Here is a 15,008-nt window from a genome sequence, read left to right as displayed (position 1 = left end):
ATCATATATGTTTCCCGGTACGTTTTATGATTAAGGAGCCCTTGTGTGTTGATTTTAGTTCATGCCAAAGACTGCCCGCTGTATATTGTTCTCAATCCGTTCAGCCCTTGCGTTTTGAGTTCAGTTCCTGCTTAAGACTGCTCGCTTGATGCCTTAATGTAAGCAAAAGGGCTGTCGTCAATACAGTTGCATTGGTACGTGTTGTTTGTGCTTACACAAATGCTATGTTCACCGCACTCATTCTGAAGACAAAAGTCCTTTAACGAACTTATTGGCATGTTGTTGCTTATGTTATATTTCAAACGAATATAGGTGGTATCACCGCACTTGTAACTTTAAACACTTCTGAACTGAACATATTATACAGAAGATAAAAGTGCTTACTGTGCTCTGTGATAACCAAAGAAAATCATGTTTACTGTAATAACTTAAGATATGAGTGTTTACTGTGGTTAACAAACATACGTGTTCTTACCAAAGCCAAAGTGTTTACTGTGATAATTAACTATACGAATGTTTACTGTTATAGCCAACGGTACAAGTGCTTACTTTGATAACCAAAGAAAGGAGTCTTAATTGTGATTATGCACAATACAGGTGGTTACTGTTGTAACCCAAAATACCAATGTTTACTGTATCAAAATAGTGTACACCAGTCTATCTAGCGAAGTACATCCACAACAATTAAACATGGACAAACAGTTAAGTTTAAGAAAACTTTTAGATGGCAGTGAAAGAAAGGGAGGCAACTTGTGAGAGCTGTTTTGATATTGTACCACATGCAGTCGAAACTGTCAGAACTCGGCGAAAGGTATCTACATAAATTTGTCAGGATCCGGCAAATGGTCGGGATCCGGCAAACGCATATCAACTTGAATCTGTCAGTATCCGGCAAAGGGTATGTCAGATAACCATCAAACATTTGTTTTCATACATTTAATATATATCAAAAGCAAAGCATGAATAGCAAAAGCGACAACATTCAAAGAGGCATTTGATCTCTAAAACCTTTTAAGTGACATTGCACAAGAAGACTTTTTGAACCTTAAAATATTCAAAGTGACCTAGAACAATGAGGCACTTAAAACATTCAATGTGACATTAAAACAGATGCACTTGAAGCCTTAAAGCATTTAAAGTGACATTATTTAATGAGGCAGTTAGAACTTTTATACATTCAAAATGACATTTAAAAACTTAAGTGTCATTATATAATGAGGCAGTTAGAACTTTTAAACATTTAAAATGACATTTAACAACTTCAGTGTCATTATAGAATGAGGCAGTTAGAACTTTTAAACATTTAAAATGACATTTAACAACTTAAGTGTAATTATATAATGAGGCACTTAGATCTATTAAATCATTCAAAGTTCACATTAAATGCAGAGCTACTTAAAACCTCGTTGCTTTGATCCATAGAAATGAAGAAAGATACTTGGTACTTTAACGGATATATGAGCATTCCTCAACTTTATAGAGAACATGAAGCCTTAGAATTCTATTTTTAGGTCGATTTTATTTGAAATGAAAAGCAGTTTTTTCAATAACTTTCAGAAACAAAACACCCAATGTGACAAAAAACATTTCATCTTAGTTTAATATAACATATATCCAAACAGATCAAATATTAGGAAAATAACTATTCACATTATGATATAATAATAATAATAATAATAATAATAATAATAATAATAATAATAATAATAATAATAATAATAATAATAATGATAATAATAATAAAAATAATAATAATAATAATAATAATAATAATAATAATAATAATAATAATAATAATAAAAATATCAATTAATGTTAACAATATTAACAATAATAATAATAACAATAATTAACAATTTGATAATAAAAATAATAATGTGTATGCTTCCACGTTCGATAAAGACCCTCTCATAACTAGGTACAAGTTTGTATCCAGTAACTATATTCATATAATAAATGATGTCACCATTATTACATATTTACACCTCTACTTCCATTTCTCAATTGAACTGACTTGCACCAATTGCGAATATTTTGCGATAAACGTTGGATATATTCGGATTGCGAATCAGCGTCTTTATCTTGTTATTGTTTGTAATGTGCCAGAAGGCCACGAAAAACTTGTGTTAGAAAGTGTTAATTGATGAAATGATAAAAACATGATGCCATAAGCGTTTCAATTTTGGCGTATAAAAATGATTTTTGAAGTACTCTATATTTTCCACGTTATTGTGACGTAATATAGTAAACTGTTTCCGCTTACGGTCGATTCGGTCTATTTACAAAATAGATAAAATAAATACTGTCAGGTTTTCTTAAATAAAATTAAGAATTTTTTCAACAGTTCTTGAAAGAAATAACGAAATAATGTATTTTATTTAAGTTATGAATTGCGTGATAGATGTCATCATCGTACTCCACACATAAAACCAACCCAACTGCGTTCATACCCCAAATAATGACATCAATCCTGCAATACATAAATAGCGTAATAAATATCGAAACCGAGTGACGTTACGTACTCAATAGCGCTGTAAATTGGCAAATAAATATTAATGCTGTAACTAGAACCTTACTTCGTGGCCATACAATACGATAATAATAAAACTTCTTTACTATTTCGTATTAAATGACTACTAAGTGAGATCGTCTATATCCTAGACAATTTGATATTAAACTGATAAGTCAGGAATATTCTGCCGATGAATTGTAATAAATGATTACTAAAACAAGTCTACCAAAATAATAAAAAACGAGGCAAATTTTCTTTACCTCGAGATATTGGGCAAAATAATTCAAATAATTTATCCGCGTGTTGCCTTTTGCTGTCTATGAAAGAGTTATGTAAATGATTTGAACTATCACTAACTTCACAAACACAAACATGTTTGAGTTAGCAATCAATTTGCACATTCCATAGCTTTAGGAAAAGGCGGGTATGTTTACCTTAAATGCTTAAAATAGTTGATTGTGTTTAAAACATAGCATCAAGTTCATAATTCCGCAACACTATTTAAATGAACTCACAAACCATTATTAAATGCATTAAAATACTGCGGTTGAATCTTAATTACTCAATCGTAGCATTATAGCTGACGTCTTCAACGTTGTGTATCTTTGGAAGGAATAGTAATAAAACCCGCCACTATTGTACTGTGCATTCAGGTTACTGTACGTGCAGTAATTGTACCACCAGCCTCCTCCATAGTTTCGGGCACAGTTGCCAGACAACCACTTGTCCACGTCCCTATCGTATGTTGAAAACGGTTGATGGTTGAAATCCCTATCATCACCGATGTCGGAGAGAAGATAGGAACCGGACACTGTAAATATACCGGGTTACCCCAATTGATATCAGTATCATATAAAAACTAGAAAGGGGTTTGAGGTTAATTAACAATATAAGGATTATATAAATAACTAAACCTATTACAAATAGATATTTAAAGGTTTATAAGTTTGCGCTATAAACGTTCAACTGTATTCAAAAATATTAAGTATTATGGAGGTGGGATACTAGATGCATGTATGAGACGAATTAATGGGCATATCATTATTAAAATCGTATCCAGACGTATTTGATCTGTCTACCACGTCCTCGTAGCAACATACTTCCTGCTGAGTTGATCCTCCTGTCAACATTGAAGTTGTATTGGTCTGGTGGAGAAATATAAAACCCCGAGTACTCGTCAAATCCAGTAGTTCCGTTTGGTAAACTCACGTCCATACGTAAGGTCATGTTAGCCCGGCTTGTAACGGAGTGAAGAAGACCAAGACCTGTACAAATAGATACATTTAGGTTACACTAATGATATTAAGGCATGTACACACTAAACATATTAAGGTTATAAAAAAAATAATATTGAGGTTTGTACACACTAATTATATAATTATGTAAAGGTATGTACATACCAATGATAAAGAGGTAAAAATACATTAATGAAATTGAGGCAAGTTACACTGATATTATGAGGTATTTTACACACTCAGATATTTAGGCATGAACACACTTATGATATTGAGATATGTACAGACTCATTATATTGAGGTATGTATGCACAATTGCGATTGCGGTATGTACGTACTAATGACATTGAGGTAGGTTAACACTAGTGATATTAAGGTACGTGCACACTAATGTTTTTGAAGTAATTAAACACCATTGATATTAAAATGAATTACACTGAAAACATTGAGGTTAGTACACACAAATGATATTGATGTATGTATACACTAATGATATTAATGTATGTACACACTTATGATATTGAGGTATGTACACACTTATGATATTGAGGTATGTACACACTTATGATATTGATATATGTACACACTAATGATACTGAGGTATGCGACTTCTAACGTTATTATACGGTTGGCCGGTGCTTGCTCGGCATTTCTGCAACAACCGGCAAGTACATTAACGCATGTGCTTTGCAAAGTGCAGTTAAAAGAAAATTGCCGCCATTTTAGCTTTTATTAATTCGTTGTTAGAAAGAATTAGAGCATTATCACGGATAAGCTGTTTTTCACCCTCAAAGTTCATGTTTCAAAATATTGATTTGTTTCATATCGGAATAAAACGTAATAACGATTACCACCATGTATAGTGATGGTCGAAGCATATCCGAATATTGTCAACTATGGTAATGGTCAGTTGGTTTTCATAACTAAGCGGCTAGCATTAAAGCCGCTTGTACACGTGTTTTCGTAATTCTAGGTTGTATAGGGGGTTATTTTTATACAGCAAAAAATATTTTTTTTTGTATTATGTCAAGCAGCAAGGAAGGGGGCGATGCAAGTGGAAAGGGCAAGTCTCCGGGGGACCAAGCAATTGTGGGGGTTCTCTGATACATGTAGGTTGGCCAGTTTAAAGTGCAGACGAAAACGTCCACTGAAAAAATGTAACATGTTGCTAACGTTTAAACGAATCGTATATAGCAAGTGTCTCAATTATTTCATTAGTTTTGTTTTAGTTAAAGCAAACATGTCAATGTAAACGTCGCCTTACTGACGAAAACTTTCGTATTCGGTGCTACTTGCTGTACGGTTTTGAAAGGATAGCGTGACCGACGACGGAATTCACGACAGAAAATGGGAAAGACATTTTTTTAGACTGCAGGCCTTATACTCAAGTTCCGAAAGCAATGTACAGATCCATCGAAATATAAACCGTAAGGTAAATTATATATACAGTACATTTTTATACAACCATTTAAATAAAATATGACATCATGGCCGGAAATAACACATACACGTTTTTAAGATGTTTGTGATTGGTTGCTGATCACAAGTATGTGATGATCTCCCTCGAACCCTTAGGCCCTCAGGGAATTATGGACATTTTCGGTAGTTCATCGTAAACTGGCAAGCTTCGGCTTATCGCTCTAACCTTAATCTTGTTTGAAGCAACATTTTCTATACTCTTATATACAAATAAACAAACAACGTAAAACTGAACTCTCGATTTAGGTATATTCGCACATTATCACGCAAGATAACATATAATTAGATATATAAACGCACATTTCAAAATACTTGTGTGAAAGTAAACACATTTAACTTCCGTCAAGCTGTTGGGATGCTTAAGAATTTGTCGCCTTTTTTGATATGCAGAAGTGTAGTTTATTTAAAACGAAGACCAGCACTAAATTTGCCTTTATCTATGGAGAAGGTTCCGATATCGTAAGAACTTACCCATCCAAAATTCACCATCCAGTGAGCCAAAACCCTGCTCGTACTCCACAAATCTCCTGTTGAAGTCAACAGACCCATCCAAGCGTCTTTGAAACACCTATAGAAAATAGTCAATGTTTAAAATCTATTGAATTACATTTGGTAAATATATGAGAAATTCCGGACATTGTATTGGCTATAAAATCCAGCAAGACTGTTTTGAAGTGGTCACGAAAAACATTGATCCACATGACTCATTTCCTGGGGTAAGTTGACATTTAAAACACTGTTCACCTATGTAAGGCTGAATCAAAATTGACAGGTCGTTGTGGGAACATTTCCTACACATATATTCTAATAATCATTTTAAATAATATTTATACTTCATAATGGGTGAAATACAGTATATAGCTTAATCTCTCCATATATAAGTGTCAAATATATTTCATATTTTCAGGGAAAAATCCCCGTGTACATTCAACGTAATTACTAGTTAATATATATGTATATAATTTCTGAAAGAGTATGATTATTTTTCGCTAGGTTTGGGCTTTGAACATTGCCTTTCATTACCGTTTATGTGTCAAACAGCTTGATTATGCAAAGTTCGAGTGCATTATATATTATTAGCTTTTTTTCTATTTATGCCTCAAATACCTTTAACAACAGTATTCCTTAACAGTTATGTTATATTCCACAAAAAACTTTAATATTCATTTTGATTTGGTCGAAAGGCATATAAAAGGCATAAGTATGTACAAATGTTTGCCAAATGCCATAAACAAGAGAAACGCTTTGCATGTATGTTTCGAATAGATTAAAGATGTATTGGTCATTCAACTTATTTGATTATCGCAACAATTTTATAAACACCATCATACTAACCGTCCACCCACCACCATCGGTATCCATATCGCAGTAAACATCCACTTCCTTGTCCGTGTTCCAGAGCGTGATTCTGTACACACCCGAACCACGTGACAAACCCAGTTTTAATACATCGCTGCAGTCATCTGGTGAGTACATGATTCCAAAAGTGTCTTTATTAAATTATGTACTGCGATATTGCCGCAAATAAGAATGTAAGCTCGAGTCCTGGCATAATTATATATATTTAAGCACATGTTTTGCATTGAAATTAACATATACACATTTCGTCTTAATTGCAAAAAGCTCTGGTAACAAAATCGTTGAAGCTTACCATGTAATGAAAATACAACGAAATAACCAACGAGTATTACATTTGTATTAACGAATGATACTTACATTTAATACAAGGCCGCAAGTTGCATGGTTTTGTTAAAATGTCTTGTCCCGGGCAAACTCTCCCTCCATTAAGTGGACTTGGATTGGAACATGATCGGTTTCGGGTCACCACGCCGTCACCACAGAACACGGAACAGTTGCTCCATGTCGACCACAAAGACCATTGACCATCCACTGGTGGTTATAACATAATATTGCATTTTACAAGAAAATATTTCTGCCATTATTTGGACGGATTGTGGAGCATGATCGGGAGCTTTTTGTATACTGCTTTACCGCAAAAGACATGGCAGGTGCTAGGTGTTGCTCATAGAACCCATTAGTCATCAACAGAAAGCATTAAAGTTATGTTAGTTTGAAAGGACAATCATAAAATAGCGTCACCTAATGTATAATTATATTTTGATGTTGACTTGTGTCCTTTTTAATTTAATGTATGTATGTGTATGTGTGCGGGCATGCGTGCGTTCGTGCGTTCGTTCGTGTGTGTATATGTATTAAATGGGAAAGTGTTAAAAAAAGGTTATATCGTATTTAATCTACAATTTCATTCGTCGATATTTATACCATAACCTTCTATAACTTTATTTGCTAGCCATTACTTTTCCCGGAGTCCACTCTTTAAAGTATTAACTATTTATCTTTTCAAACCCAGAGTTGTTTTTAATAATAGTTAATCTTTACACTAGTCATTCGTTTGTAGTAATTACCATTTAGATATGGCGTAAAAATGTTCGTCAGAGAAGAAATCTAAAACTACCGACATATTCCAATTCAGGCAATAAAAATACTTAATTGTCAAAACTGAACATGAAATAAACATTTCAGCATTTATATATTCATTTCAGCCCTTCCTTTCAAATTTCCATCTAAAATAATGCTTTTATGATTTGATAGTCTTGGTAAATACATATCTCATTCGGGAGACATTGGCAAGATTTTTGTGTGACATTCCTGATCACGCATACCCAAGAGAATCCAACTAATACCATTTTCAATCGAGAAACAATGACATGGCAGCAATGCATTCTTTTCTGTCTACATAATACATACAACAACTGTTTAAATGTACACGGGGGTGGGGGGTGGGTAACTCTTAAGATACAGAGCAAAAATACACGCAGAGAACGGGAATTTAGATTAACAGAAACGACCTTGTCCAGTAGCACAGAGAACCAGGGACGGACCTTAACTCTAACAGTAACGAACTCGTACAGTAACACAGAAGAATAGGGACGGACCTTAACTCTAACTGTAACGACCTCGACGCGGGCGGCCCTTAACTTAAACGGTAACGATGTCGTCCAGTAACACAGAGGACACGGGTCAGACCTTAACTTTAACGGTAAAGACTTTGTCCAGTAATACAGATGACACAGGGCAAACGATCCCGACCAGTTACACAGACGATCCGGGGCGTTACTTAACTGTTACGGTAACTATCCCGTCCTATTACACAGTCGAACCGACACGGACCATAACTGTAACAATTGCGATCTCATCCGGTGTTACGGGGTCGGTTCTTATCGGTGTTTTTTCTCTTTATCATATTTATCAGAGAACCAATGTCTGTGTGCGTAAACTTCATTTCATATTCCTGTAGACCTTTTTGCTTTAACTTTACTATCTGTAGCCTTTTACTTTATTTAGTTCCATATGAAATAAATATTCATTTAAATAATTATTTCATTGCCGATAATATTTACAGACAATATGCAATATAAACAGTAAAGGCTACCTGGACATTCCAATGACGTTAGGCATGTCTGACTCTCAGTTATATTTTCTTGGCAAGTAGCGGTGAGAGAAGCTGGAGTATGGCATGTTCTGTTTCTCGTCATTGTTCCATTGTTACATGTTCGGGAACATCGGGACCATGGTGACCATTCACTCAAATCTTAGAACGAAAAATATATCAAGTGTGCCGTTTGACTTCTTCCTTTTTAAGTTGTTTTTTAGAATACGTTTAGAAATACTTGTAGTTTACTGTAATTAACCTTTTTTTCTTCTTAAAGTTCACTTAAAACTTCGTGTCCATTTCAGATTATTAGCTACATGTTTGAACTGATACTCGTATGATCTGCTATACACAGCTGTTAAGTTTCTTTGTACGCTCACAAATAACATGAAGAGCCTTCAAGACACAAACAGAGAGTGTTTTGTAATATACTGTATTGAAGTATTTACGGTTGAGAGAATATGTATCTTATGAATTTATCGCAACGTACTTACATGAACAAAACTCGTGAATGACGCATTCCTCTGTTTCTGTATCATCACCATTGCAAATGCCATCAGTAAAAGTGGGAGGAACATAACATGACCTGTGTCTACTTCTTCTGCCCTTGTCACATGACTTAGAACAGTCGGACCATGCAGACCAGTCACTCCAGGTAATGTGAACTGGATAGAGGAATATAACTATATTAAAAGGCGGTTGTGCAACGCCGATAAAGTAACTAACTCTTCTGTCCCTGTTACATAACTGAGAACATTCGGACCTTGCAGACAAGTCATTCTAGGAAATTTGAATTAGAAAGAGAAATAAAACAGTATTTAAGGCGGCGGAGATACGCAAGTGCTTGGACTAGTTGTTAGTTATATGGCTTGTCTTTGTGAGTCATTTGAAAGTTTGTAGGCGCATGGTTGGTGGCAGCAGCGTTTTAATCTTATGAGCGGTCTAGGACATGCGATAACACGTATTTGCACATATTTAAAAAAAGGTTACACAATTAGAGAAGTACGATTTAAATTCTGGCTATATTTTTAAAAGAAGCTATCCTTGGTATTTGTCGTCAACGCTGTAAAATGTGTGGTATTCATCGGTATATTGATAAACAAGTTGTGCGCTATTGAGGTATTTTCTCTTAAAACAACGATTTCCTCGATTACTTTGATATAGCTCGTTCAGTATATAAAAATCGTATAAAGATGGCGGCTGATGTATTTTTTATCGGTGCTATTTTAGAAATGCAGATCTACCAACATGACTTTTGATCGTAATAGTGTTAGGTTGAGCTGATACAGGTCGGTAAAACATTGAGGGCCATAAATAAGTTCTAATCGTAGCATGTAGCACTTGGCGTAAAAAATCCTACACACGCATAATAAATATTATAGGGTGTTATAACATTTCAATCATTAGCTCCAGAAAAATGTGTTTGTGTCGTTTTCTCCATTCATTGATTTATTCACATGATACGAACATTGCATACTGTTTTATGCATATCGTATATAAAATAACGTTATGGCATGTAAATTCACTTTATTTAGGAAAGGAACACACTTCAAAGTACATTTATCGTTTCACTGCTTATCAAACACATTGGCTGACATTTTTGAGCCTCTTCTGCTTCCTTATGGACATAAAAGCAGTTATTATAGGTAATTATATTCAGAAAATGTTATAGCTTTAAACACGCCTGAGTTAATATCCTCACGTTAGCTACAAGATACTTACGCCCCCTGATGGTGACCATTATACCGTCTTCTATTGTAGATCTCTGCTCATCAATGATGCCAACAACTTCATTTGCTCTGCCTATTAGCTCTTCAACTTTTTTTTCTTGCTGAACCGTTTCGTTTTTGACATGTACCCGTGTTGCATAGACGTTCTGAAATGTAATTGTTTTAAAGAATATGTGTTGAAGAATATCTGTTTTATCAGCGATATATTCAAGAGCATGTGAATGTAAAGCAAACATGTTTTTTTGTTTCCATGTTTTTCCCTTAAAGTGCATGACCATATCAGTCTTAACTTCAGAATTGTTAAGTCATTGTTAATGCTCAAGTATGTAAAATATATCGTAGAGCGCAATACCCACCCACTAATGTTTCGCTTACCTTTTCCAAAGAAGCTGATATATTATCAGTGCTGTTTCTTATATGGTCACTGACAGTGTTGACTAATGTGTCAACAGTTTTTGAAGCGTTCGAAAGAAACGCTGACAATGTGTCGTTGACCGCATAATTTACATCGATTAATTCCTTTTTATGTTTTTCAAAGGAATGTTTATACATTGTGAGCGCGTTTTTGATGTCGTTTAGTTCTGGTTCTGTATGTAGTTTGGCTTCAGTATTCCCGGTCCTTGAACTGCCACTTTCAGCGTCCCCTGTATCGTTATCGAACGAGGTTACAAGAGATTCAAGATTGGAAACCCTCTTAGTTAATGTGCCAAAATCTCCTTCAAGTGCGTCCAATCTCTGAAACGAGAACAATACCCCGTGGAATACAGGTATTGCACTGTACGATAACTCTAACTGATTTTGTAGCAAAGCCGAAGTGCAAACAGAGAGGAGTCGTTTATTACGACACCATACTTAAATATGTTACAAAATCATACGATCTAATTAAGCATGGTGATCATGTTAACAATCTAATTATATTATCTTTACCAACCGTCATTATATAGTAAAGTGAAGCAAGCGTCTTTGGTCAATATTACAAGTGAGTAAATCTACATAATGACCTCAACAGAAATATATGACGAAACTGTATATCTTACATCTTACGCCATTATGTAGGACTACCAAACTAGCGTCCTCGGCCAATATCAAGTGAAAGGTCAGAAAATCGACAAAGTGTCCTCATTGGAAGTATAGGGTGGTACTTTATACCTTACACCATGATGTAGGACTACCAAACTAGCGTCCTCGGTCAATATCACGTGAAAGGTCAGAAAATCGACAAAGTGTCCTCATTGGAAGTATAGGGTGGTACTTTATACCTTATACCATTATGTAGGACTACTTAGCTAACGTTCTCTGTCAATATCACGTAACTAGTCATTAATCTTCATATTGACCTCAACAGAAATATAGGATGATACTATATACGTTACGCCATTATGTACGACTATTAAACTATCGTTCTCAGGCTATACTAGGTGACAGGTCAGTAAAACTATATATTGACCTCAATAGAAGTTTAGAATGAAACTTTGTACCTTACGCATTTATCTAGTACTATCAAACTATCGTCCTATTTCAACATCACGTGACAGGTCAGCTAAACGACATGGTGACCTGGACAGAGGTATATAAATGAACAATATCTTTGTACCATCATTTAGAACTGTCAAATAAGCGTCCTCAGTCACTATCATTTGATAGGGTAGCAAGAGTAAATAATGACTGCGAACAGAAGTATAATTTTTGCGTCCGAACAATAACCAACACTACATATTGACCTTAACAGAAGTATACAATTATAAGTCAAAAATATACTTACTAACTCAACGAATGACTGAAAGCCTTTCACCAGTTTCATTTGGCGTTCCAATCTTGCCAATCTGTCTGCACCACATGTCGTTATCATCAACGCCACCACAACAATGTATGAACGTAACCAAATCATTCTGTAAACATGACATTTATAAAACTATATTGTTCAAACAAGAAAAGTAACAGTTCGTTTAATGTGATTGATTTATATCGTAACGGTTGTCTTAACATATAACTACATTATGCACCAATTGTAGCCTCGCCCCCCAGGTTCGGGGAATAGCGGGCAATTTGACCTTACGTCCAGCCAATACCAGGTAAAAATCCCCGATCTGCGGGGACAAACTGCTAGTACAATTCCTGCGTAATGCACCCGCTCCCTGGGGACGTCCGGTTATTTGAAACTGACTCCTTTCAAAGTCGGAGATAATCAGGATGAGGTGCCACCTTTTTAATATCTTGCTAGATCTCGTTAAACTCCGGGTAAAGCCTAGCTAAAACGCGGAGAAACCCCGTTAAAAGAACGGATATTGCCCGGCACAAAGCCACGGTCGATTCCCCACTATTTTTGGGGCGAAAACAAAACCACCGCTTTTCCTTGGCACTGTAGGGCCACCTGGAAGTTATAAACACGGACCATTTCCCCCGCTATCCCCGGTATATCCCCGGACCTTGGGGCTGTGGTTACAATTGACTGGTGCATTATGATGTATACAACTAATTTTGTTAGTTGTTTTACTAAAATGTACGATCATTGAATATGATGTTATTTTTTATCATAATTGTAATTTCAAAAGACGAGCATCTCTCTTATTACATCATATCTAGCAATAGAGATGTAAAGATGATCGAAAATAAATATTTAATCCATACGTGTGTTAATTATTTCACTGAACACATAAAAAATGATGTCAATATGTGCTTGAACCATGATTAGTTATTTTAATGTCAATATGTGCTTGCAATGTATTCTTGAACCATGATTAGTTATTTTGATGTCAATATGTGTTTGCAATGTGTTTTTGAACCATGATTAGTTATTTTGATGTCAATATGTGTTTGCAATGTCTTATTAACCATGATTACATACACCCGCAAATAAACCCGCAAATAATTCTCGTCAAATATGCAAATTGTAAAATTGCTTTTTATTTATCCATGTTCTGGCACTTTTCCACAAATTCAAAGCAAAGATTCCAGCACAAACGGTTAGAAAAAAAGCTTACTCATATTCCACAATCCTGAATGAGTTAATATATGAATACTCACTGCATATTGTATTGTGCATTTCACATGTATTCGTCAATCAATACTATGTAAACTTAAGGGGACAAGCTCAGTAGCTACATTATAACGAATGCCCTAAGTCACCAGGTTAAGGCCAAACAAACACTTAAACGAGATGCTCACAATATTCCCTTTGACATGGATTGACTGTTGAAAACGGACCCTTATTTCACAAACATTACAATATAAGCAGACTATTCTTTTTCCTTGGTTGACTGCTGAAGACGGTCCATGGTTTAAAAAAACATTAAAAAATAAGCAGACCTCTCTGCTACCTTGGTTGACTGTTGAGTATGACCCCTGGTTCAACAAACATTACAAACTAAGCAGACCTCTCTGCTACCTTGGTTGACTGTTGAGTACGAACCCTGGTTTAACAAGCATTACAAACTAAGCAGAACTCTTTGCTACCTTGGTTGACTGTTGAGTACGACCCCTGGTTTAACAAACATTACAAACTAAGCAGACCTCTCTGCTACCTTGGTTGACTGTTGAGTATGACCCCTGGTTTAACAAACATTACAAACTAAGCAGAACTCTCTGCTACCTTGTTTGACTTTTGAATATGGTTTCCGCGTTCTGAAACACTACAAACTTAGTGGACCTCTCTGTTACCTGGATTAACAGTCAAATATGGCCCTTGGTTTCACAAACATTACAAAACAGACTTCTCTGTTACTTGGGTAGTCTGTTATATACGGCCCCCGGTTTACAAACAATACAAACTAACTTGACATCTCTGTTACTAAGGTTTGCTGATGAATTTAGCCCCTGGCTTCAGAAACTTTACAAACTAAGCAGACATCTGTTACCTGGTTTCACTGTTGATATTACTGTCTACATGTAGTTGTATTTCATGCAGTAATTTGTATCATCGTCTCAGTATTTTTGTATCGCTGGCCCCGTGATTGTACGAGAATTATTTTTTATGTAAAATGCAAATATTGCAAATGAATATACAAACAAACAAACAAACAAACATACAAACAAACAAACAAACTAAGTCCAGGGAAAATCGTGGCCACAGCAAAATAAGTCGTTAAATCGAGTACTTAAGTAGTTGTCACGACGTAACTCATGGTCAAGGGATAACTTAGCTGTGGGAACGAGTGAGAAAGTAACCGTGGCTATTATATATGTACCTTACTAGTAACGTTATTAACAAAATGTATGCATAATTAATATATATATGAATATATATACATAAAAATTGACATACCTTATCCCAATGGAAATGATTACCACGCTTTTACTTAATCCACTTCTGCACTTTTCCAAATGGTTAAGCAAGCAGATCTCCGCGTTTCTGATAGCTGGGATGCACCAGCACTCTTATATAAGCAGCTATTTCGAGCATCAGCCCACGTTTGTTTATATTTTAAATGCCGCATTTCTTGCACACTGCAGCAGTTTGCAGAATGTTTATCTACAAAACACGTTCAAGGATGTTGAGTAACACAGTTCAACGCATTTAAACTAGCTGAAATTCAGCAACAGCTTATCAGCATTAGAAATCATTATTTATATAACTGTAAATTAACAGGCTTTAGGCTCAC

The 15,008-nt window shown here is 35.2% G+C and overlaps 1 protein-coding gene across 1 annotated transcript; it reads right to left on the bottom strand.

Annotated features, from left to right (window-relative positions):
• Positions 1 to 1,890: 1,890 nt before the first annotated feature.
• LOC128240522 (uncharacterized) lies at positions 1,891 to 14,747 on the bottom strand. The gene is made up of 11 exons (XM_052957181.1): positions 14,672 to 14,747; positions 12,173 to 12,299; positions 10,786 to 11,145; positions 10,403 to 10,556; positions 9,175 to 9,345; positions 8,681 to 8,839; positions 6,943 to 7,116; positions 6,562 to 6,689; positions 5,698 to 5,794; positions 3,613 to 3,777; positions 1,891 to 3,323 (listed from the first exon to the last, which is right to left on the bottom strand). The coding sequence occupies exons 2-11, from the start codon at positions 12,296 to 12,298 to the stop codon at positions 3,067 to 3,069; spliced, it is 1,791 nt and encodes a 596-aa protein (XP_052813141.1). The 5' UTR covers position 12,299; positions 14,672 to 14,747; the 3' UTR covers positions 1,891 to 3,066.
• Between the last annotated feature and the right edge of the window lie 261 nt (positions 14,748 to 15,008).

Source organism: Mya arenaria, chromosome 7, assembly GCF_026914265.1.
Source record: "Mya arenaria isolate MELC-2E11 chromosome 7, ASM2691426v1".
NCBI classification, from domain to species: domain Eukaryota; kingdom Metazoa; phylum Mollusca; class Bivalvia; order Myida; family Myidae; genus Mya; species Mya arenaria.
This window is presented reverse-complemented; position numbering and strand designations above follow the sequence as displayed.

Coding starts and splice junctions, on each gene's coding strand:
- LOC128240522 (XM_052957181.1), bottom strand. CDS start 12,298: ATGATTTGGTTACGTTCATACATTGTTGTGGTGGCGTTGATGATAACG. Junction 8,840..9,174: donor CATTCACGAGTTTTGTTCAT/GTAAGTACGTTG, acceptor TTTCGTTCTAAG/ATTTGAGTGAATGGTCACCA. Junction 3,778..5,697: donor GGATGGTGAATTTTGGATGG/GTAAGTTCTTAC, acceptor CTATTTGTACAG/GTCTTGGTCTTCTTCACTCC.